Source organism: Hemicordylus capensis, chromosome 3, assembly GCF_027244095.1.
Source record: "Hemicordylus capensis ecotype Gifberg chromosome 3, rHemCap1.1.pri, whole genome shotgun sequence".
In the NCBI taxonomy this organism is placed as follows: Eukaryota; Metazoa; Chordata; class Lepidosauria; order Squamata; family Cordylidae; genus Hemicordylus; species Hemicordylus capensis.
In genome coordinates, this window is record NC_069659.1 from 211,146,057 (window position 1) to 211,169,522 (window position 23,466).

General features: G+C 41.3%; 1 protein-coding gene across 4 annotated transcripts in view; it reads left to right on the forward strand.

Moving 5' to 3' along the window:
• CSGALNACT2 (chondroitin sulfate N-acetylgalactosaminyltransferase 2) overlaps positions 1-22,084 on the forward strand; it is a 65,965-nt gene extending 43,881 nt beyond the window's left edge. For all 4 annotated transcript variants that reach the window (XM_053310463.1, XM_053310466.1, XM_053310465.1 and 1 more), the window contains 6 exons: positions 8,678-8,894; positions 9,574-9,675; positions 11,314-11,492; positions 17,008-17,102; positions 18,583-18,664; positions 20,569-22,084. In XM_053310463.1, the coding sequence (XP_053166438.1) occupies positions 8,678-8,894; positions 9,574-9,675; positions 11,314-11,492; positions 17,008-17,102; positions 18,583-18,664; positions 20,569-20,861 (968 nt within the window). In that variant the 3' untranslated portion in view covers positions 20,862-22,084. The remainder of the gene's footprint in view (positions 1-8,677; positions 8,895-9,573; positions 9,676-11,313; positions 11,493-17,007; positions 17,103-18,582; positions 18,665-20,568) is intronic.
• Positions 22,085-23,466: the final 1,382 nt, after the last annotated feature.

Consider the following 23,466-nt stretch of genomic DNA (forward strand, 5'->3'; position numbering starts at 1 on the left):
CAAAGAACTACAGGTTACTCATCTGTAACTTTGGTTCTTCTAGTGGTCATCTGTACTTCTACATGCTCTCCCGTCCTCCCCACTTGGGTCACTGAAGCTTGACTCTGTGACTGAGGGGATGAGGAGTGGCACAGTCGTATATAGCGGCTGGGGCGGGGTTACCACCCAAAGCAGGAGAATTGAGCCTGTTAAGTTCTGATGAGGTCTCTGTGCAGACGCATAGCCCATTTGTGTAGAAGTACAGAAGACCACTAAAAGAACCAAAGTTACAGGTGAGTAACCTGTAGATCTCGCAGAATAATAATTTTGATCTGTAAGAAACTTGCAATGGTGGTTTCACTTCTAACGGCTTTTAGTTCTGGCAGCAGGAATGTCTTTCTTGTAGTCATGTCATAGTTTCCAAATGCAGTCATAAAATATGGCAACAAATTCTTAGCCTTACTGAAAATGTTTATGTCCAAGATTGCCTTGAGACAGTCATTTTCAAGATGTCACATCATAGTGGTAAGTACTATCATGATTTTTAAAATTTGCTTTCTCTCTGTAAGCATGTGTGCGTGTGCCATTTGTTTATAGCTATTTAAAAATTTGTGGTGTTTGTTTCACTCATTTGTACAGGCCCCACGATGGTGTCCTGTTACACTGTACATATAGTATGTGAAGTGCTTTGAACACTCACGAAGTACTAAGTGTGATTATTAATATAGCGTAAGAATATTGTCTTGAATGAAAAGAGAACTTGCTCTTTTTATGGCCAAGACAATGTTTGCATAATTGTACCATTCTGCAATACTCAAAGGAAAAATAGCTTTGAGCAATTAATCATTGGTTGATTAGTTGTTGGCCCCAGTAATACAACATCATGTCCTCTTAGCAAGAGTTAGGGGTGTATTTTAATGGTAGTTACTCTGCACTTCTATGTGTATGAGAAAATAGCATTAGCTAACCTGTTTTGGCAAACCAACAGAATATTTTTGGTCAGAATTAAGCAACTGGTGACTGAATCTTTTCCTCTTAATATTTTTGTTCCCTCTGGTGGCAGCAGTTTGTTGCATATCTGATCACTTCACAAAATTGTAGCCCTGCTTGAATGTTAACTGGCTTGCATCAACAAATACTGTAATTTTCCAGACTCACTCAGCTGCCTTATCCAATGTTCTTGATGGAACATCTTGGTGGGCAGAATCCAGACTAAGTTAGTCATGACAAAGCACCAATGAAATAAGAGACCCGACTAACTGAAGTTTCATTAATTTTCAGTGGGGCTTAGTCTGCATGCTACCCAATATCCTTTTCTTTTTCTTCACTGGATTTAAAAATAAATCTCCTAGCTATTGATTACAAATGTGCAGGGTGGATTTGATTTAAATCAAACTGATTTAAATCATGATTTAAATCACGATTTAAATCACTAGCAGGGTGGATAAAAATCAAAAAAATCCAATTTAAATTAAAAAAATTGGATTTTTTTGATTTAAATTGGATTTTTTTGATTTAAATTGGATTTTTTTTATTTTTATCCACCCTGCTAGTGATTTAAATCGTGATTTAAATCGTGATTTAAATCAGTTTGATTTAAATCAAATCCACCCTGCAAATGTGCTTAAATATTGTGCACATCACAAGTTTTTTTAAAAAGCCAAACTGAGATCTCTTAACTATATTGCTTATTTGATATTGGAATCTTTTATTTTTCAAAGCTGTATAGAGAATTTGTGAATTCTCAAATTAAGCTTTAAACATGTGCAGAAATTTAGATGAGGTTAAATCCTGAACTAAGAACAGATTTTCAAATATAGTTTGATGACCTAGTATTTAAAGTAGCATTTGACAGCTAATGTTTCTTAGTAGTTCACTTGGATTGGAAAATAAAGACTTGATTTTATATTCCGCTTTTCCTCCAAGGAGCCCAGAGCGGTGTACTACATACTGAAGTTTCTCCTCACAACAACCCTGTGAAGTAGGTTAGGCTGAGAGAGAAGTGACTGGCCCAGAGTCACCTGGCAAGTTTCATGGCTGAATGGGGATTTGAACTTGGATCTCCCCAGTCCTAGTCCAACACTCTAACCACTACACCACACTGGCACATATCTTGATCTAATTTCTAAACATTGTTTTTATTTCAGAAACCATATAAAAATTAAAAACACTGGCACTTTGCTTCTTCTGAGGGAAGAGATATGGCCAGACATTTAACTGTCAGAGCAGCCTTTACTTGGCAAGAATTCATGTGTGGAATTACTTGAATTAAGAGCGGCTCCTAGAGGAGACAAATTTAAGGATAAACTGAGATAGCAAGATTTGCTGTTGATCTGTCTTGGACTGTGATTCTTTATCCTGAAAAGTTTCATTCATGTTAACAGTAGATATTGTCCTATTGGAGGTGATGCCAGAATGCACAGCAGTAAGGCCGTAGCAGCACAAACTGACTATCCTAGGTCACCTCAGTCAAGCATCTCAACAAGATTTACAGTGGGTATAGGAAAGAATCACCCCCTTTGATAGACCTTAAATTCTGGTTCCCTTACATCCTGAAATGAAAACACAAAGAAAATTCCCTTCACCAGCTGTACTTATCCAATGCAACCTATAACATCCAACTGAAAAACATCACAATTACAGTCCAGAAAAAGTGTCAGAAACAAAAAACAAGAATTACTGAGATTGGAAAAGGATCACCCCCCCCCATGTCAATATTTTGTTGAACCACCTTTTGCTTTAATAACAGCCTTGAGTTTGTTGGGATACTTCTCTATCAACCTTGCACATCTAGACGGAGCAATATTTGCCCACTCCTCCATACAGAACTGTTCAAGTTCGGTCACATTGGATGGTAGGTGTTGGTGGACTGCTATCTTCAAATCTCTCCACAGGTTTTCTATGGGATTTAGGTCTGGGCTCTGACTGGGCCACATGAGGACGTTCACTTTTTTCTCTTTCAGCCACTGTGTGGTCAATTTTGCTGTGTGCTTCGGATCGTTGTCATGTTGAAAGGTGAATCTTCTGCCCATCCTCAACTGTCTGGTAGAGGGTAGCAGGTTTTCTTCCAGAATCTGACGGTATTTTGCCCCATCCATTTTTCCTTCTACCCTAACGAGAGCCCCAGTCCCTGAGGCAGGGAAACACCCCCACAACAGGATGCTGCCACCTCCATGCTTCACTGTAGGTATGGTGTGTTGTGGATGGTGAGCTGCGTTGGATTTATGCCAGGTGTACTGTTTGGTGTTGAGGCCAAATAGTTCAATCTTGGTCTCATCTGACCATAAGACCTTTTTCCATTTGGCATCAGAATCTTCAAGGTGCCTTGGCCTTTCATGAGAAGTGGCTTTCTCCTTGTGACCCTCCCAAACAAGCCACATCTGTGGAGCGCTCGTGAAATTGTTGTCACATGCACAGAACAACCACTCTTTGCCATGAAGTCCTTTAACTCCTTCAGAGTGGCCATTGGCCTCTTGGTAACCTCTCTTACCAGTTTCCTCCTTGCTCTTCCATCCAGTTTGGAGGGCCGACCGGATCCAGGGAGGATAGCAGTCCACCAACACCTACCATCCAATGTGACCAAACTTGAACAGTTCTGTATGGAGGAGTGGGCAAATATTGCTCCGTCTAGATGTGCAAGGTTGATAGAGAAGTATCCCAACAGACTCAAGGCTGTTATTAAAGCAAAAGGTGGTTCAACAAAATATTGACTTTGGGTGTGTGTGTGTGTGTGTGATCCTTTTCCAATCTCAGTAATTCTTGTTTTTTGTTTCTGACACTTTTTCTGGACTGTAATTGTGATGTTTTTCGGTTGGATGTTATAGGTTGCATTGGATAAGTACAGCTGGTGAAGGGAATTTTCTTTGTGTTTTCATTTCAGGAAGTAAGGGAACCAGAATTTAAGGTCTATCAAAGGGGGTGATTCTTTCCTATACCCACTGTATCTGAGAGCTTGGCCAGATGCAGCAGGATTTCAATAAAGAATGAATTGCTGTGGAAAATATCCAGAACTTAGTCCTGAACTTACAAATATAGGGTGTTAGCTGTATTGTGAAAGAACTGGCTTTACTCCAACTCCAACAGTTATAACAACACACACACACCCGCCCCAAGATAATGGCCATACCTCTAGGCAAGCGGAATAATGTGACTGGACTTCTCACTGTTAGTTACTAATCCAGAGAAGATCCATGCAATATATAGCAGAAACAAATAATCCCAGCTATAGAAAAGAGTTACCACTGGTGGTGATTATTTAAAACATTAATATATTGCCTTTCCAAATTGGTTCTGGGCAGCTCATAATTATAAAAATAATAAATAATAATGAACAGTAACATTAAAAAATTGCAGCATAGAGACAGACTATGTGTATTTCGTTCTATGGAACACTTTATTACAAAATATCATCACAGGTTTCTGCAAAATCTCTCACCTTGAATTATATTAAAATGCTTGTGCCTGGAAAGACTGGGTTTATATCAAGTCTCCCTGAGAGTCCATTGCTACTTTTCGATTCATTCAGGTGCAACTTGTTTATTACTTTTCATCTTTTCCCAGCTGGACACTTATTTCTGAATCTATCATGTTGTTTTGGGCAGGAATCAAAGACAATGAACTAGTTGAGCAGTTTGTGAGGATGGTGACTTACTGGAGTCTAATTAGGTGATTTTACTCTCTTTAAATAGACCAGATGCAGGGAAGCAACAGCAGGAGAGAAGGCATGCACATACCTCTTGCCTGTGGGCTCCCCAGAGGCATCTGGTGGATTACTGTGTGAAACAGGATGCTAGACTAGATAGGCCCTGGACCTGATCCAGCAGAGCTGTTCTTATGTTCTTAAACTTCTAATTTCTGGAGTTGTGTAGAAATGTGCTGGCTAGCAAACATTTTGAACATAGTGTGTAGTTGTGTGCATCCCTGAATGATTGCTAGACTGGCTGGACTAAGGTCCACATACAACAATACTTGTTTGAGAAGCCCCCAGCAGTATGTGAGACTTAAAATGTTCTTCAACAAAACAAGCATGTTTTGTTAACCATCTTTCATATGCTTCCATGTGTTTTTACAAATTCAGCCACCTGCTTTGCATATCTTGAATCTCATTATATATGGTAGGGGTGTGCATGGGCTGGTTCATGGTCAAACTGGTCTGCCCGGAACGGATCCAAACCAGCTTGAGCTGATTTGTTGATTCGACCGGCCCAGCTGGTCGGTCTGACAAACCGGTTCACGGAGCTGTGGTTCGTCCACATCCTTAATATATGGCATATCTCTGCATGCTTTATTTTTAAAAGCAGTTGGTTGAATCTCTTCATTTTAAGGCCTTGAGTAAATAAACAAATGCCTGTGAATCAGTATATGGAATATGAATGTTGGATCTAGGAGCCAGACAATGGGCACTTGACAAAATGCTAGACTTGGTAACATACATGGTTGGAGGGTAAACTGGCTCCTCCTTATGTCCTTTTACAAGTAGTATACATACTTAGAGCATACTTAGTACAGGTAAATACTTAAGACAGAAACAGGGCTTTCTGGGACCAATGCAGATTTTATTTAATAACTCAGCCTATGAATATCCTAGTCTAGACATCACAGTTAAATTTCTGGGCCCCCTTTGCTTCCAGGTTTGTCAGGCCTGGAATATTCCTCCGATTTGTCAGGCCCTGTGTTAGTGTGTACCAAGGACCCAGGACTGGGGTTGCTGGAGAGGGAGACCAGCTGGACCCCCTTGCCCCCTTACCTCATGGTTCAGCTATGGTGGAGTGCTTCCTAGTTATCAACTGCTTTGATGCTTTTATGGTGTCCATATAGTGGTGTAATATACATTATGACCTAACTGCTCTTACACCATAAACTCCCTGCCCCACATTGACTTACCTAGTACAAGTAAAGTTTGTATGCTCCTAAAGTATATTGTAAATTACTTGTGAAATGCAGCTAATTTTATTTTCTGTGTTGGCTATTCTGTCTACTATTTTGTCTCTAGAATCATGACTATTACTAGCTTTTAATAAGGGTAAAGTCTGTTGTATCATTCACGTCTGTATTTCAATTGTGGGACGTAAGTAATCATGAAATAACCATATTTCTGGTAGCTTTATATACCCACAGTTTACTGTCTGCTTAAAAAAATGCAAATCTCCTTGAGCAAGAGTGTGCCTGAGATTGCTATATAGGATAAATTTTGGTCCTGGGAAATGGGTTAAATATTTCACTTGAGATTGTATAGAAAAATGAAGATTTAAAACTGTTAGTATTTAAATGAACTTGCTTAGTGTGTAGTGTCTAACTAGAGCATACATTGTATAGGAATATATTTGTCTTCTGTGATAGAATTCATACTGCAAAGCTATAATTGAGCACAAATTAAATTATGTTCATTTTCCCTGTTTCTCTCTCTGAGAAACACTGCTGATTTAACCATCAGTACTTACGTTAAGTACTGCTGTCTGTTTTTCATCTTGGTAATTATGAGGCAAATCTATACTTTAAAGAAATCAAGAATCCAGAGAAGTTTTGCATCACTGTTTGCTTTTAACATATGCTTTCTTGAGTAATTGTACAAGGTGTTTTTGTTTGGGGCAGCTTGGTTAGCTTCCAAGTGATATTTGTAGCAGAAATGGTAATTAAGGCTTGAGTTTATTAGGGAAGCAAAAGTGAGGTGATGCCAAACTGCAGGAGATAGGAGATAATTCTGAATGGTAGCTGGCACTCTACTGATCAAGAGACAGAAATCTGGAGATGATTTGTTTGGAAGTGTGCATTTGAAAGATCTGAATGCAATCCATTTCCAGAAACATAATTGTTTGGCAGGGGTATTGTAACTACAGTGTACTGACTATCTGAACAAAGCTTTGAAATAATTAGTCTTGGCTGGATTTTTAGAAAGCCAAGCAGGACTGGTGGGTAGAGACTGTACATGAGAATCCTGTTTGCTAGTAGAGAACAATTATCCACTTAGACACTCTGCATCTAAGCACTCTCTGGGTGTTTACGCCCATTTAGACTAGCTCTCTGGAATAGCTGTGGCAGATGGTGAATACTTAAAATTGATCTATGTAAAGTGGAGTTACTCATGAAGAATTCTACACACTTCGCTTAAAATTACCTCCCCTGCTCCCACCCCCTCTGCCCGCCGCCTAAGATTTAATTCAAAAGGCTGTGTGAGCTGCATGGCTAAAATCTCTGCGAGGGCAATAGTATTTGTTCATTTAGAGAACTACCACAGTTGATTCACCAATGTAGTCATCAACAAAATAGTTTAGGGAGAGGGAGGATAATTTACTACTTGCAATGGATCATATCTATCTAAGGTGGACTGCAAGAAACTGTTTTTGCTTCTGTTTTGGTTTCTATAGTGTCCAAGTAAATGTTGTTTGGGCAGTCAGTGGCAACAAACCTGGATAACCCAATCTGTTATCCTGTAGTGCAGTGTTTCTCAATGTGTTTGGAGTCATGGACCAGTACATTATTCGTACGCAGTTTCTCGAACAAGCCGTTAGTAAGGGGGTCACCCCCCTTGCCTCCAACCCCACCCCAGGCACCCTGCAAAAAGCAATTTGGGGCAGCTCTCTGGAGCTCATTTCCAGGCAGCCCTCGCTGCTGGATAATGTTCATTTCAAGGAAGAGAAATGAAAGTTTTCCAGCAGTGAGGGCTGCCTGGAAATGAGCTCCGGAGAGCTCCTGGCGGCCCCCACCAGCCCAAAATTGTTTTTCCTTGAGGGCGGGTGTGTGTGATTTTTATTAGTGATAAATAAAATAATCTCAGTTGAGAAACACTGCTGTAGTGCAGGGCTTCTGAAAGCTGGCAGATTACATTAAGGATATGGGGATAATTTAAAGAATAAATACTGTTTTCTGCCATCCTCTTGTCCCCTTCCTGTGCTCTCCGTATTTAGATTACTTGTATGCAACAAACTTTAGTAAAGTGAAAGTAGCAATGTTTTTTCAAAGATAGTGGAAATTGACATTTCAGCGCCTAAATCTATTGGTAAAATAGCTTTATGAATACTAAATTAATTAAATATACTTCCTCAAGAATATGATTTGAAGGTGGGTTGGAATTTTGAAAACAACAGACTTATTCTGTGAAAGTTAGTAAACTGATTTTAAAGTATTGATCTTCTTGAAAAAGGATTAGAATTGCAGCTTACACAGTCAAGCCAAATCATTTACTGCTTAGTGCAGGACTTGACCTACTAAGCATCTTAATCTGTCAATAAAATTCTACAATAGATTATGACAGCACGAGCCAGACTTATTTTGAGCATTGGTTCCTGCAGACTCTGTCTGCAAACTGGAATATATACAGTAAGCAACACAGCTAATATTTCAGGGGCAGAAGAAATGCCTCTGTGTTCTGGTCACAGAAATAGTTAAGGAACTGCCCTGTGGAGATGGATCTGTCTACTTTGACTTGCAGGAGGTTGCACAGGATTTCAGACCAAAGTCTTTCCTAGCCTTGGTACCTGAAATTTCTTAAGTGCAAATGCTAGGGATTGAATCTGGGACCTCTATATATGTGAAGCATGTGCTCAGTCAGCAGTCTGTGGCTGGATGTTCCCCCTAATAATGTAAATGATAGAGTGCTCACCTATTCCTTCCAACATGTAGCAATTCCTAAAGCAACACACTTCATTACTAAATTTAGAATTTCTGACTGAATTGGTTCCTCCTGTGAATTGTTCTTAAGGTTATTATCGCACTGAGAGAGACAAAGGGACACAATATGAGTTGTTCTACAAGAAGGCAGATGATATGGAGTACAGGCATGTCTCATTGTTTCGTCCATTTGGGCCCCTAATGAAAGTGAAGAGTGAAACTATTGACATCTCCAGGTCAATAATAAACATCATTGTTCCCCTTGCTGGAAGGACTGAGGTTTTTGCACAGTTCATGCAGAATTTCAGGTAAGTGCATCGGGAACCAGGCCCTGTGCTATCTTCTGTAGCCATGTCCTGGAAAATAAGAGCAATACAGTGTATATCGTCTAGTGCAACAACTAGCCCAGCTACAATTCTGTTAATTAATGGTATCGGAGAAATTGGCATTTCCAGTTTCTTGTGTGGAGAAGCATCTTCTCAGTTTAAACCTTGTAAAATGTCATTGATCTCCACTCTCCAATAAACTGAAGATTCCTGAAGTATTTGATATCTGATACGTAGTATCTTGGTACTAGGACTATCTAGTCAAATAAGACACAGTAAAGGAGAAGAAGGCAAAAGGAAGAAGTGGGATGGAGGAGTTCTTTGTTAAGGTGAACTAGACTTCATACCACCTGTAATTCGAGAAAGCAGCATAGTAACATGCTGATCTTATCTAGTCGATTTCTAAGTTGAATGAAGAAAATGTCTTTTTAACAGTCGGTATAATATGTGATATTTGCTGCCTTTATAAAATTAACCAATTTTATTGCATGGCATTATGCGATTTACAGCTTGGCCATTCTCCCTCCCAACCCCAGTATCCCTTCTTCCCTTCCCCATACCCACTGACCCTTTTGGTAAATATTTATCTTTAAACAGAATGCTTGGTTGAGGTCTCCTGTTAAACTTTTATAACAAGACACTGCCACTTTGTTCCTCTTAGGGAAGTGTGTATTAATCAGGACAGATGGATTCACCTCACTGTAGTATATTTTGGACAAGAGGGACTTTCTGAAGTCAAGAGCATCTTAGAGTCAGTTGCTAGGTGAGTTGAACAAGTACAACATGATGGTGTGTGTGCATGTGTGTGCGCGGCTTGCCTCATGGTTTTTGTGTGCAGTTAATACAATGCTGGGATACACTTCCCAAATTACATTAAAAGGCTTGTAGTAACAGGGACGGGGTTGGTGATGTCCAGGATACAGGTGGGACAGATGGGCAAAGTACTAAACATTTGATAGACATGTTTAAAATTGCTCTTATGTTCTAACTAGCTAATAAGTAACATTTATTTTACTAAAATATTCCACCCTTTTCTTAAAAGAAAATTCAAGGCAGCTAGCAACACAAATTAAAACCATCCAACAACATCAGAAAAGAATCAACACAATCATCATTACACAGAAGTCTCAGGAACACCATATATGACCAGAATAATTAGCCATCTCCCTCTACCAAAAGCCTCCCAAAGCAGCTCCATTTTTACCAAACAATGAAATGCTAACAGTGATGCAACCAGGTGGATCTCCCAGGAGAGGGCATTCCGCAATGATGACACAATAATTGAGAAGGCCCTACCTCTTAGGATCATCTGTTGAGCCTCAGTAAATGGAGGGACAAAGCACAGGGCCACTGAAGTGCCCAGCAGGGGCCATATAGAAGAAGATAGTAATTGGGGTTAACCAGATACTGTACTACATCAGCCAGGCCTTTGGTTGGTTTCAAGTAACTTTGAACAGATTTGTGTTGCTTTTAATGTTTGTGTCTTGTATTTTCATTTGTGTAAACTGTCCTGAGATGCATGTTTTGGTGGTATAGAAATGTTCTAAATAAGTACATCTCAATTGACACAGTTCCCAGCATGTTTAGTGAGAGATGGTAGTGTGTACATTATGCTTGGATATGGACACCTTCACATTATCCTGTGTCTCTAGAATAAATTCCCTAATGCAGTTACTAGAACTTTCAAAGGCACTCTTGTTTTTTCAAAGAAGCCATTTAGGGAATGCTAAATCTTTGTGTGGCTTAAAAAAATATCCTGCACCAGAATAAATATTGTATGGGGAAACAGAATAATAAATATTGGAAGAAATTTTGATGTGTGTTTGATTCTGTGTTCAAAAGACACCTAAGCTGATAGGCCTGGGGGGAAATGGCATTAATTTCACCATGAATAATTAGGCAATCTAGATGTTGTAGCTTTTCCTTTTTTATTTAGAGGAATAAATGAAATTTCACTACTGTCTTAATCCTAAGCATTTATGTGGCATATCTGTGTGAAACATTTTTAACCCAAATCAGCATAAAACAATAGATCCATCATGCCAACTTAAATAAAAATGTCTTGACCTGCCAAAAAGGGCTTAGATAGGCCACCTTAGGGAGTTTCAGAGATGGAATGCCACAACAAGGAACCCTTTTGATTAGATTTATGCCCTGCCTTTCCATCAAATTATCCTTCAGGCCCCTAACCGATGGAATCAAGTATAAATCTTCTCCCAAATGGCACATCCATAAATGCAAAAAAAAAACCACCCCCCCACCCCCCCAAAAAACATTCCTTCAGATTTGTTGGGGTAGGCTGTGTACATACTTAAGAGATATTTTACCATTCATTAAGCTGTTGTGTTGTGAACTGAAAAATGGAGGAAATCGGCACTCTTTTTCTTATTCCCCTTTGTAGAGAGGCTAACTTCCATAATTACACTCTGGTTTCCTTGAATGAGGAATTTAATCGTGGTCGAGGACTGGACGTGGGTGCAAGAGCCTGGGAAAAAGGCGAGGCCTTGATGTTCTTCTGTGATGTTGATATTTATTTCACGGCTGAGTTCTTAAATAGCTGCCGCTTGAATGCTGAGCCAGGTAGGTTCATGGTTGTTTTTTTTAAAATATTCCATAGGGTGGGAAGGGGGCAGGATTGCATGATCCACTCACTTTAGAAAACCATTGCCATCTCTTCTTCCCTTGATTCCATTTATCCAAAGCTGTTCCTTCCTATTCTGCCCATGAGAGGTCCTTTTGTCATTTACAATGGCTAAATAGGAACTCCATGCTCCGAGGCAGTGTTACCTTCAAATGCAGAATGCTGGGGACAAGCATGGGAATGCCACTGCCCACCTTGTGACCTTTCAACAGGCATTTGGTTGGCCATAGCTAGAAGCACAGTGGTGGGCTTGGTGGTAGAGGTAAATGACCCATCATTTTCCCTTCTTCCACTCAGCCAGGGAGAGTGAAGGTCTGGCTCCTCACCAGGAGAACCAGCCTCAGCTCCAGCATGTCTCCACTGACCACCTTCATCAGCAGTGCAGGCTCCTCTAAATAGCCTAGCACACTCGTGGCACTCTCCTGGGTCCCGCCCATCCCCTGCTCCACCCCTGCTCCTTTCCCCCAATTTTCTGTTTCCTTGGTGGCCCATGGAGCTCCACCCTGAACCTTTCATTCCCGCCCAATTTCTCTGCTGGATCAGACGGCACTCCAGCTTCTGGGCAGGGAGCCCACACTGCTCAGTGCAACCAGAACGCTGTGCATTGAGCCAGCCCCACGTACCCGCTGGCCCTTCACCCGTCAGCAACTGGGCCCACCCCAAGATTGAAGCTGGGTGCTTGACAGAACCAAATGTCGACAGGGTCAGCCCCAGGAGCAAGGTGTTTGCCTTCTGATCGGGGGGAAGGGAAGCCCCGCAGCCCTTGGCTGAGGTGTGTGCAAGACACCTAGAAACAAAGGAAACTGCCTTGTACTGAATCAGACCATTGGTCCACCTTGTTCAGTATTGTGTATAATAACTTAGAGCGGCTCTTCAAGGTTTCAGACAGGAATCTCTCCCAGCACTACCTGGAGATACCATGGAGTGAATCTAGGACATTCTGGGACATGCAAGCAGATATTCTACCACTGAGCTATGACCCCATCCCCTGAGGAGAATATCTTACAGCAGACCACACTTGCATGTAGTCACCCATCCAAATGCAAATCATGGCAGACCCCGCTTAGCCACGATTCATGCTTGCTACTGCAAGACCAGTTCTTCTCCCCAACAACTCATTAAAATAGTTTTTATAAATGTGTAACAACCTTTACAAAAATCACTCTTGAGTTTCAATGTTCATAATAGGAAAATAATTATTGACTTAGAATTCCCTCTCTTTTATAGCCACTTACTGATTTAAAGGTGGAACACTACAACACAAACACAATGAAATTGTCAGTATCTCAAAACATGAGTCTGAGGCTAAACTTATAAAATGAAAACAGTTTTTATGCAACCAACCTTATAATAAATGAAGTCCTCAAATGTTGGTGGCTTGATGAGAAAAAGAATAGTCCAGTACTGTGGTAACTCTGAGCCCTAGTTCATATATTCAAAATCCAGCCCCCACTTATAGTGGCCCTGTTGGTACACTTGTGTTGGAGAATTAGTGTGTGAGCTATCAAGGCATGCTGCTTCTTTGAGGCAATCTACATGAGGGTGGCAGAAGTGGGCTTGCATGAACTGTCAGCACTGGAAAGCAGCTTGGCCCAAGGTTCTTGCATTATTTCTGCAACCCAGCTGTAGTCAAATGGCTGCTCCATATAGGGGAATTTCAAATATATGAACCAGGGATGAGCTAGATGTGAGGCATTTTCAGAGTCTTGGTAATCCAGGTAATAAATGGCAACTTGCTGTTGGCAGCAGTCCTCAGAAGTAATTGGTTAGTGTGACAAAGCTAATATCAGTTAGGAAAAATAAATATTACCCAACAGCAGCCTGTATATGAAGCATTCTAGGACTTGCATCCATTGAAAAACATGCAAATGGGAACCTCATTGTGTATTTTTGTTGTGTTTTTAACAGTTTGGGTCCTGAGTTAAGTGTATATGATGGCAAATGAAAGCATAAATCAATAGCTACTAATGGACAGACTCTATCAATATATTCCTTGTAAGGCAGGTGGCTTCAGTTTGAGTCCCCTGTGCTAGAGGCAGTCTGCCCACCCACTGTTTTGCAACCTTTGGCATTACAGGTTGAGTATCCCTTATCCGGACATCCAAAATCCAGAAACCACCATAGCGTGCACTGTAGTAAAACAAAAAACAAAACTTATTTATTACCTTGGTGAGCTGGGCGAGCTTCTTACACATTTTCCTATACATTTCCTGATCGCCTTCCTCCGATGAACTACAATGACTAGTAGCTTTAGAAGACCCATTGCAAGTCCCAGCCTGATGGACCTTGATTATGCCAGAAGCCATCAGGCAGGGAGTTACAAAACGTGTGTGGTTTTTTCTTTTTCTTTTAAAAGCCTTGACGACTGCTGTAATAATAGCTGTCTCTCTCACACAGCTCACTAGCAAAAGGAAAACACTTCAGTTCCCAAACCGAGCTAGCTGAAGGCGCAGCTACCTGCCTTCCTCTCCTTGTGTGTGCTCGATCCACAAGCAGAACACACAGGCGAGAAAAAGCAGACCACCTTTGCAATTGCAAGCCCACCCCCGCTGCCTGCTGCTCCTCCTGCCTGGGTCTCTCCCCCCTCTCAGCTTCCGCCACGAGGAGACGCCACTGGCTGGATGCTGCACATTCCCAGAGGGAGATGCTCAGCCCGTTGCCCTGGCTAAAATTGCTGAGATTGGTGAAGATTATTTAAAACATTTAAAAAGCGGAAGAGGAGAGAAGGAGAGCCCCCCTCACTCGCTTGCAGATTCCCAATTTTGCTACTTTTAAACATGCGGTAATTTGTCTGTAATTCTCTCTAGTTGCGGCTCTGTTTTTATTGTGAAGCTTTTTCATGTTCTCGTTTTGGTGCTAGAGGGAAAAGGGAAACCCCCCCCCCCTTCATTCCCATGCCCAGGATATCTCATTATGAAAATATTTCAAAATGCGGAAAAATCAGAAATCCGGAACACTTCTGGTCCCAAGCAGTCTGGATAAGTGATACTCAGCCTATACTTCAAGGCAAAGGCTGCAGTTTGTTTTATTTACCTTTAAAATGTATACCTTGTCTTCCCTCTCTTAACAAGAGATGCTTGAGGTGGCTAACTAAAATATTAAAACGTCCAAAAAAGTGTATTGTGCAAAAAAATCCCCACTTCACATATACACTGATGCAGTCTGAGCTGTCAGTGACTGTCCAGGAGAAGGATCTTGGGGCTGTGGTGGACAGCTCATTGAAAATATTAACTTGGTGTGTAGCAGCTGTGAAAAAGGCAAATTCAGTGCTAGGGATCATTGGGAAGGGGATTGAAAATAAAACTGCTAAAACAGGAGAACCTAGTTACTCATGGGGGTTCCATTACTCACCTACTACCACGAGTAATGAGGCATTATGGCTATGGGAAATGGGGGTTAGATTCCAAAGTGGAGGGAAATTGAAAAAAAAAAGCGAAAAACACTGATGGTAATGAACTGTGGCATGCTCCGGGGGGTCTGTATGTGCCCAGGAATCCCCCGAAATACACCCTCCGACTGCAAAAGTTCACAGGAAATAGTCCATTGTTGTAAAGAAAGGAGCCACAAAATCGATCCTGAAGATGACATGGCAGGTGGAAGCAACCTCCATGGTTACTTCCGGCCCTCTAGGAGCCACGGAGATGTGAGTTTCAACCCTTTTGTATCCACGGATACTGCATACGGGTGTCAATGAGACACCATATGGATACATGGAATCGCGAATAACAGTTCCGTGAATAACAAGGTTCTCCTAAGTTATAACACCTTTATACAAATTGATGGTGCAGCTACATTTGGAGTACTGTGTACAGTTTTGGTCAACATATCTCAAAAAATATTGTAGAACTGGTGAAGAAGAGGGCAACCAAAATGATCAGGGATCTAGAGCACTTTCTTTACAAAGCAAGGCTACATCATTTGGGGCTTTTTAGTTTAGAAAACAGGTGACTAAGGAAAGGCATGATAGAGGTTTGTAAAATTATGCATGGTTTGGAAACAGTGGATAGAAAGGACTTTTCCCCCTCTTACATACAACACTAGAATTAGGGGACATTCCATGAAAATGATTGCCAGGAAACTTAGAACCAACAAAATGAAGTACCGTTTCACACAGTGTATAACTAATCTATGGATTTCTCTGCCACTGGATGTGGTGATGGCCACCAGCTTGGATGGCTTTACGTGGGGCTTACATTCAATGGCTATAGCCTACCTTCAGGTTCACAAGCAGGATGCTTCTGAATATCAGTTTCAAGGGAGCAGCAGCAGGGGAGGGGGCATGCCTTCATTTCCTGGTGGGGGATTCTTAGGGGTATCTGGTGGGCCACTGTGGGAAACAGGGTGCTGGAGTAGATAGGCCTTGGGCCTGATCCAGCCAGGCTCTTCTTATGTTCATGGCCTGCATCAAGTCCAGTCCCTTTACCTTTTTTCCATGTTATGAAAAGTACACAGGGCCTGCCATAGCTCTATGATTCCATATTATGTTGGTTGAAGCAAGTGAAGCCATCTGCGAGCAGTGGATGATGCAGATGGGCTGGCTTGTACCTAAACAGAGCATGGCGGCATGAAGAGCCTGAGCTGTTGCTATTGGAGAACTGCTATTTGTGGAGAATCTGTTTCAGATAGTTTATTTCCTAGTAACTGTTGTTAGGGGGTGTGACTTCAGCTGCGCTGGTGGGTTACTGTTAGGAAGGGGCAGGGGGAAGTTATGGTTGAGAGTTCAGTTTTGCTGTTGCCTGAGGATGATCAGGGTGATCTGGTACATGAAAGAAGGAAAAACCTTAATTAATTAGAAGTAGAGATCACCAAGAGGAAAGCCCAAAAAGGTGCCAAAGGGAAAGTAATTTCCCAGGGCAGATGGCTTTCTGAAGTGAGAACCTGATCCTATTGAATAAAGCATCAGAATAGGACTAGTTTCCTTCTGCTTAGAAAAAAGGGTAAGAAATTTCTTTCAATGGGCAGTTGTAAAAATGAAATTTTAAAAGAAAAAGGGGAAATTTGAACTTTAAGAAAGGGGATTGGAACCTCTTAATTGAAGCCACAGTTTTTACTACTTAAACTTACATCTTTTTGCAACTAAGGTGTAAGGAAAAAATACAACTTTTTATTCTCTTGTGAAAAATAAGTTAAACTATTTACTTATTTAAGTGGTCTGTTCTATGAAGTTCCATACCATGCGCAAAGCCAAAACCAGCTACTAGGAAGAAAAGCTTTATGGTGGCAGCAAAGAAAAGGTTATTCTTCACTCCCGAAACCTCATTAGTCCCTGCCTAATTTAAACAGGATCCACAAATGCATGTCACCCATTCTGGTAAGATCCCCTTCTCTTCTCCTAAGTTTAGAAAATGGCAGGGGAATTCCCCATACCTCTCTGAGTTTCAGTATGTTAACAAGGAGGAGATATGCAGCTAGAGATTTCACCACAATGAATAACACCACCTCCTTCTCTTGTAGGCAAGAAAGTTTTCTATCCTGTGGTATTTAGCCTTTATAATCCTGCAATTGTCTATGCTAATCAAGACGTACCACCCCCTGTGGAGCAGCAGTTGGTAAGTGACTGAAGTTGAAAGAAGCTTCATATTAAGAGAGTTAACTCAGTCACTGTAGCCTCACTACAGAATATTTAGAATAAGGAAGCAAACATTTCGGCAGAGGCCAACATGTTCACTGTCTATGGATTATGTGTTGCTTGTTAACTCTGAATCCTTCTGATTTGGATTTTTAACTTTTTTTTAAATCAGAGCAAATGAACAATTTGCTCATGCCTGTTGTGATGAATGGTGGAATATTTTGTGTATGTCTTTAGCTGAAAGAAGAATTGCAATATGGTATGCTGCATCTTGACTAATAAAGTGCACTGTAAAGGCGCTTTGCAGGGATGCATCAGGAGCTTCTGCGCAGCTCTCCCAAGTCATAGCAACATAGGAAGCTCCTATCATTGGAGCTATCATTGGAGCTCCTATCATTGTCTGTCTAGCTCAGTATTGTCTACATAGACTGGCAGTAGCTTTTCCGAGGTTACAGGCAAGAGTCTCTCCTAGCCCTATCTTGGAGTTGCCAAGGAAGAAATCTGGGACCTTCTGCGTGCAAGCTCTTCCCAGAGTGGCCCCGTCACCTAAAAGGGATATCTTACAGTGCTCACATGTAGTCTCCCATTCAAATGCAAGCCAGGGCAGACCCTGCTTAGCAAAGGGGACAATTCATGCTTGCTACCACAAGACAAGCATTCCTCTCTTTTAAGAGTTGCATGTGCTGTTGTGCCACAGGACCAAGACTTTAGGGTGCTGTTTGTGCTCAAGAAGTGCTCTTCAAGATAGGCAATATGTCGCTGAGTCAGAGGCATAACTAGGGAAAACGGCGCCCGGGGCAAGCACTGAAATGGCGCCCCCCCGCCTCCCCCAACATACTACATTATACTTAGGTTTTTCCTCACAAGTGCCCGCCGCCGCTAAGCCAGGCCACTGACTGGCCGCCAGGCGCCAGCAAAGCAATGGGGGGGGGGGGCGCAGGCCTCTCGTGGGGGAGGGGGCGCCGACGCGCTCCCTTGACTGCTGCAGTGCTGCTGCACTGAGCAGAAAACATTTGTATTAACAAAAAATTTAAAAAAAAATTAAAAAATTTTTTTGTCATGGCGGCGCCCCCCACGTGACCAGAAAAGATGGCGCCCGGGGCACGTGCCCCCCCTGCCCCCCCTATAGTTACGCCTCTGCGCTGAGTGCAAGCAGCACTTGGAAGTCCTGTGGTACAAAATACGTTGTCATGTCTAGTTTCATTCTGCACTCATTGGCATGGATGTGAGTTGCATTTTGCACCATAAAGTTTAAGAAAAGGAACTTACTCTGCAACATGTCAATCTGGAATTATAGGATAGGGTGGGTCAGTGGAAGATGATGGAGAATTGCATAATCGTATGCTCACCTTAACTATACAGGCACTGTGGCTGTATAATTGATTTCAAGTTCTACATTGTTGCTGTTTTCGGAGACACTTCTCAAAAGGCCTAACACATTCATATATTTATAATTGTAGGTGCACAAGAAGGATTCTGGTTTTTGGCGAGACTTTGGCTTTGGGATGACTTGTCAGTATCGAACAGATTTCTTGACTGTTGGTAAGATGCCAAAACCTGAACAATATCTTGGTTTAGGACTGTATTGACCTTGCTTAGAATGTTGCTGCTTCCAACAGTTTTCTGCTCCAATGCATAACTAAAATGACTCTTGCACTAGTTAAACAGCTTCTTGAAAGGAATAATCTATTTCTGATTTTCTCCTGAAGTAGATTTAACTTCCAGTTTTTAAATTATGTTGGAAAATGCATATTAGTCATGCATCTAACTTTATGCTTTCAAACAGCTTGAACTGCTGGAACTCTTTAGTTTTTGCCAATATACTTTGGCACCACCTTGTGGCTTAACTAAGTTTTTATATAATTGCCCATGTAATAAGCCTTGTTTTTAGTTGCATTAATAATACAATATTTTACAGGAACACAATACATTTTGCACCAAAAAAATTACTCTGCTTCTATAGCTGAGACAAATCAAGTTAATGACAGTTTTATTGCTTGTTTTCCTGTGTACAGCCTAAGCCAAGATATATGTAACTCTGTATCTCTGGCTTCTTAGTTTCCCATCTACAGAAGATCCTTAGATTCATAGTTTGCACCAGTATAGGTTTAGCCCTCTGAAGAAAGTGAATCAGTTGCTAGGAGAGTTGTAATCAGAGGAGGCAAATACAGCAGATTAAGTGAATAAAGTGAGAGACCAGAAGAAAAGAGGAAAACAATTACAAAGACAAATGAAGAGGAGTTGCTGAGATGCTACTTTTACCATGCCTCTTTCTCCAGCTTTATCAAGTCCCATCTAGAACTATTTCACAAAGCAAATTTCAGTCTGTGAATGTATGGCTTATTTGGCTATCCCCCCCTTCTCCCAGTGACATATTATTCTTTGGCTGACTTGGGGTGGTTTTTATTTTTGTTAAATTTTGGGAAGTTTTAAATTTAGTGTGTGTTGATTTTTTTAGGGAAACACTTTATGGCAAAGTCTGAGAACCTTTGATGCGAAATTGCTTTCCCCCTTCGCCCTGTTCAGCTTAACTTTGGTGTAAAAAATTGCAGCTGCTAATGTTTTGTTTCCTTTATTTTTTGCTTTGACTATGGTAGGAGAATAGAGAAGATTGAGTGAACACACATGTGTAAAATGCAGTGCTTTTCCTGTAAAGTGCATACAAGTGGCAACTGGGCATGAGTTGAGTGCCTGCCTACTGTGTATTACAGCAGGTGGGGGGGGGGAAGCGACAGCAAAAAATGAACTCGCGCCCATTCTGTAATCAGAGTGGGGGAAGGGAGCCACTGGTAGGGAGGCATGTGCAGCAAACAACGAACTCTTTCCCCCCCTCCCCCCGAGTGCTCATTGAACAAAAGCAGCATTCTGCTTTCTGTGCAATGTCTGGTAAGGCAAGACTACCACCCTTAGCACAAGGCTGGGGTGTGGCAATATTCCATCATGTAAGGAAGAGCATTGATTTCCCACCACCACCACCCCTAACCCAATTGCAACTGTCTGTGCCTCACAAAAATATTTCTGAGGGTTCCTCAAACCTCAGGGACACATTTTGGGAGGCACGGGCATCTGCCGGGGAAAAGAGAAACTATTGAAAATTGCACCCCACCCCACCCCCAGCATGATGGGGAAAGCTCTTCCACCAGCACCCTGTTGGTCTGGCTGTCGGCGACTGTCTAGAATTTTCATTGCTCTTGGGTTACTCTAGAATCTGACCTTAGACTTTGACCTTTTCCAATATAGAACCTGTCTTTAACTCCAAACATGGAATGTAGTGTTACTCTTTCACCATACAGCTGCACTCTATTTATGGTTGAGGTACACCTGGCAAATCTCACTTCCAGCTGGAACACAACCTACCAGTCAGACACATGGTCTTAGAAAAGAGTGTGATCTAACTTTGTTTCAGAAGTACGTTCTTTCTGACTTGTCTCCTTGTTTTTTGGCAGGTGGGTTTGACTTGGAAGTCAAAGGCTGGGGTGGAGAGGATGTTCACCTTTACCGAAAGTATTTGCACAGTGACCTAATTGTGGTCAGGACTCCAGTGCCAGGCCTCTTTCACCTCTGGCATGAGAAGCATTGTGCTGATGAACTGACTCCAGAGCAATATCGCATGTGTATCCAGTCTAAAGCAATGAACGAGGCATCTCACTCTCATCTTGGGATGTTGGTGTTCAGGGATGAGATTGAGGCCCATCTGCGGAAGCAGGCATACAGGACTAACAGTGAAGCAATAGGTTAAAATGATCCTGCAATCCTAAGACTCTATAGTGCTATGAACCAGCATCCTTCTAAAGCCTTAATAAACTAAGCTAAAAAAAACTGCAGTGCCTCTCTCCCACTGAACAGGAGTTCAAAGATCTTTTTCCTCTGGCCAGCTGTTACATACATATCACACCAGACTAGGCACTTGAATGAAATGAAGTGTTGCAGTTTGCTTTTGCAAGCTTGACTGCACACCAAAGGGGGAAAAATTAACTTTTATGCATCTAGATTTTTATTTAACATTTTCACTTTTCAGATTTGCATTATGTGAGGGTAAGGATCACAAGCGAACAATAACTGTCTTCTCCATTGCCTTTGGTTATTCAGTACTGCTTATTTTGCTGTAGTTTTTAGAAAGAGATTTTTAATGTATGCACTTCATGGGAAGAATAAAACACTGAGGCAAAAGCCACTGAAGAATATGTGCAAAAGCATGGTTTGTTTTGCAGCTAGAATCCACTGAATTAATATTAACAGGTGCATAAATATATGCAAATATATGTATATACATGAAGTTGTTAAAAGAGAGGCCATTGAGTGGTTTACAATATTGTCATGCTGTTCATGATCCGATTGTAAATGAGTTGAGCTTGTGTACTATTTGCTTATCCTAGCTATCGGCCAAATATGTTTTTTTTGCATGTTTCAAGATGTACAGATAAAGGCTGTCTTGAACACAAGCAGTTCACTTCACTGCCTCATTATGACACTTCTGATGTCTCTTGTTCTTCGAATAAATGCTGAAATTTGCCAAGTCACCTAGATGAGGACAGGGAATTGGAACTACTGCATTTAAAAAGTAGACCGCAATGCTAACTGGTCCATTTTTTCCCCTTTGCTTTACTTTTAGCAATGGGCATAAGAATGCCTCCTGCTCAAGCCTTATTGAAATAAACAGCAGTTAAAGAGAAACAGAGCTGTGCTTTTGTGTATTCCTTATCCATTTCAAATGGGGCTTGCAAAGGAGACACTAGCAGCATTATGCCCACTGAACTCGAGGGCAATGAAAAAAGATACAGCTTTTAGTTCTGAATGACTGTGTAATGTTTGGAAATGGTTCTGGACACTGATCCCTTTTTCACATGTACTTTGCCTTTATATAACATTGTGGAGAACAATGTAATTTGTCTGACGTGAGGAGAATGTAATGCAAGTTGGCTTGCTGATGTGTTCTCTTTTTCATTAAATTGAATACTCTTACGTTTTAAAATTTGCCTTTGTTTCAGAAAGGAAAAAATTGTTCACCTAAATGTGTGTAGTTGTGAATGAGTATAGAGTGGTATTGCCTATAAGATTATCCCATGTAAGGTACGTGGGGCAGATCCATCTAACTGTATTGGGTCACAGTTTCAGCTACTGGGTGCCAAGGTTTGTACTGCTCTAGCTAGCTTCATTAGTGAATGAGGGCTACTTTGCATGTTCCATAAAATGGTGACAGAAAAAGTACTTCCTATTGTGAAATGCTTTCTATCACCTTCGGCTGATACGCTAGCTGCGTCCATTTCTTGAGGTGAACGATCTCAAAACAGTGGTACATCTTCTGGTAACCTCCGACTGAATTACTATAATGTACTCTATGTGAGGCTGCCCTTGTATATAGTCCGGAAACTACAGTTGGTCCAGAATGCGGCAGCCAGGCTGGTCTCTGGGTCATCTCGGAGAGACCGTATAACTCCTGTATTGAAGGAGCTACACTGGCTGCCGATATATTTCCGGGCAAAATACAAGGTGCTGGTTATAACCTATAAAGTCCTAAACAGTATGGGCCCTGGGTATTTAAGAGAACACTTTCTTCGTCATGAACCCCTCCGCCCACTGAGATCTGCTGGAGAGGTCCGTCTGCAGCTGCCACCGGCTCGTCTGGTGGCCACTCAGGGACAGGCCTTCTCCACTGCTGCCCCGAGGCTTTGGAATGCGCTCCCTAGTGAAATAAGAGCCTCCCCATTTCTGACAGCTTTTTAAAAGTCTCTTAAAAACACATCTCTTCACCCAGGCTTTTAATTAATGTTGTTTTAATGGTTTTAATGCTGTTTTAAAATATTATTTTAAAATTTTTAAATTGTAATGTGGTTCCCCCACCCCTCCATTTTTGTCTTAACAAATGTTTTACTTTGTTTTTATTCTGTTGTAAGCTGCCCAGAGACATAAGTTTTGGGCAGTATAAACATGTTTAAATAAATAAATAAATAAAATGGAATGATATGCATCTTCTCTTCATGAAGATGTAAACTCTCCCTATAGAGGGATGTGTGTGTAAAAATTATTATGACTATTTAACATATTTGTATACCACTCAAAACTTAAGTCTCTGGGCAGTTTACAATAAAACAATACAAATTACAACAAATAAAAAGGTTAAAACATTACAATAATTTAAAACTTGAAACAATCTTGAAACTATTAAAACAGTAGCTAATTAAAAGCCTGGGGGAACTAATGTGTCTTAACTGCCTCTTTAAATGTTGTCAAAGATAGGAAGGCTCTTATTTCAACAAGGAGCACATTCCACAGCCTCGGGGCTGCAGCAGAGAAGGCTCATCCCTGAGTAGCCGCCTGAGAAGCCAGTGGCAGCTGCAGACAAA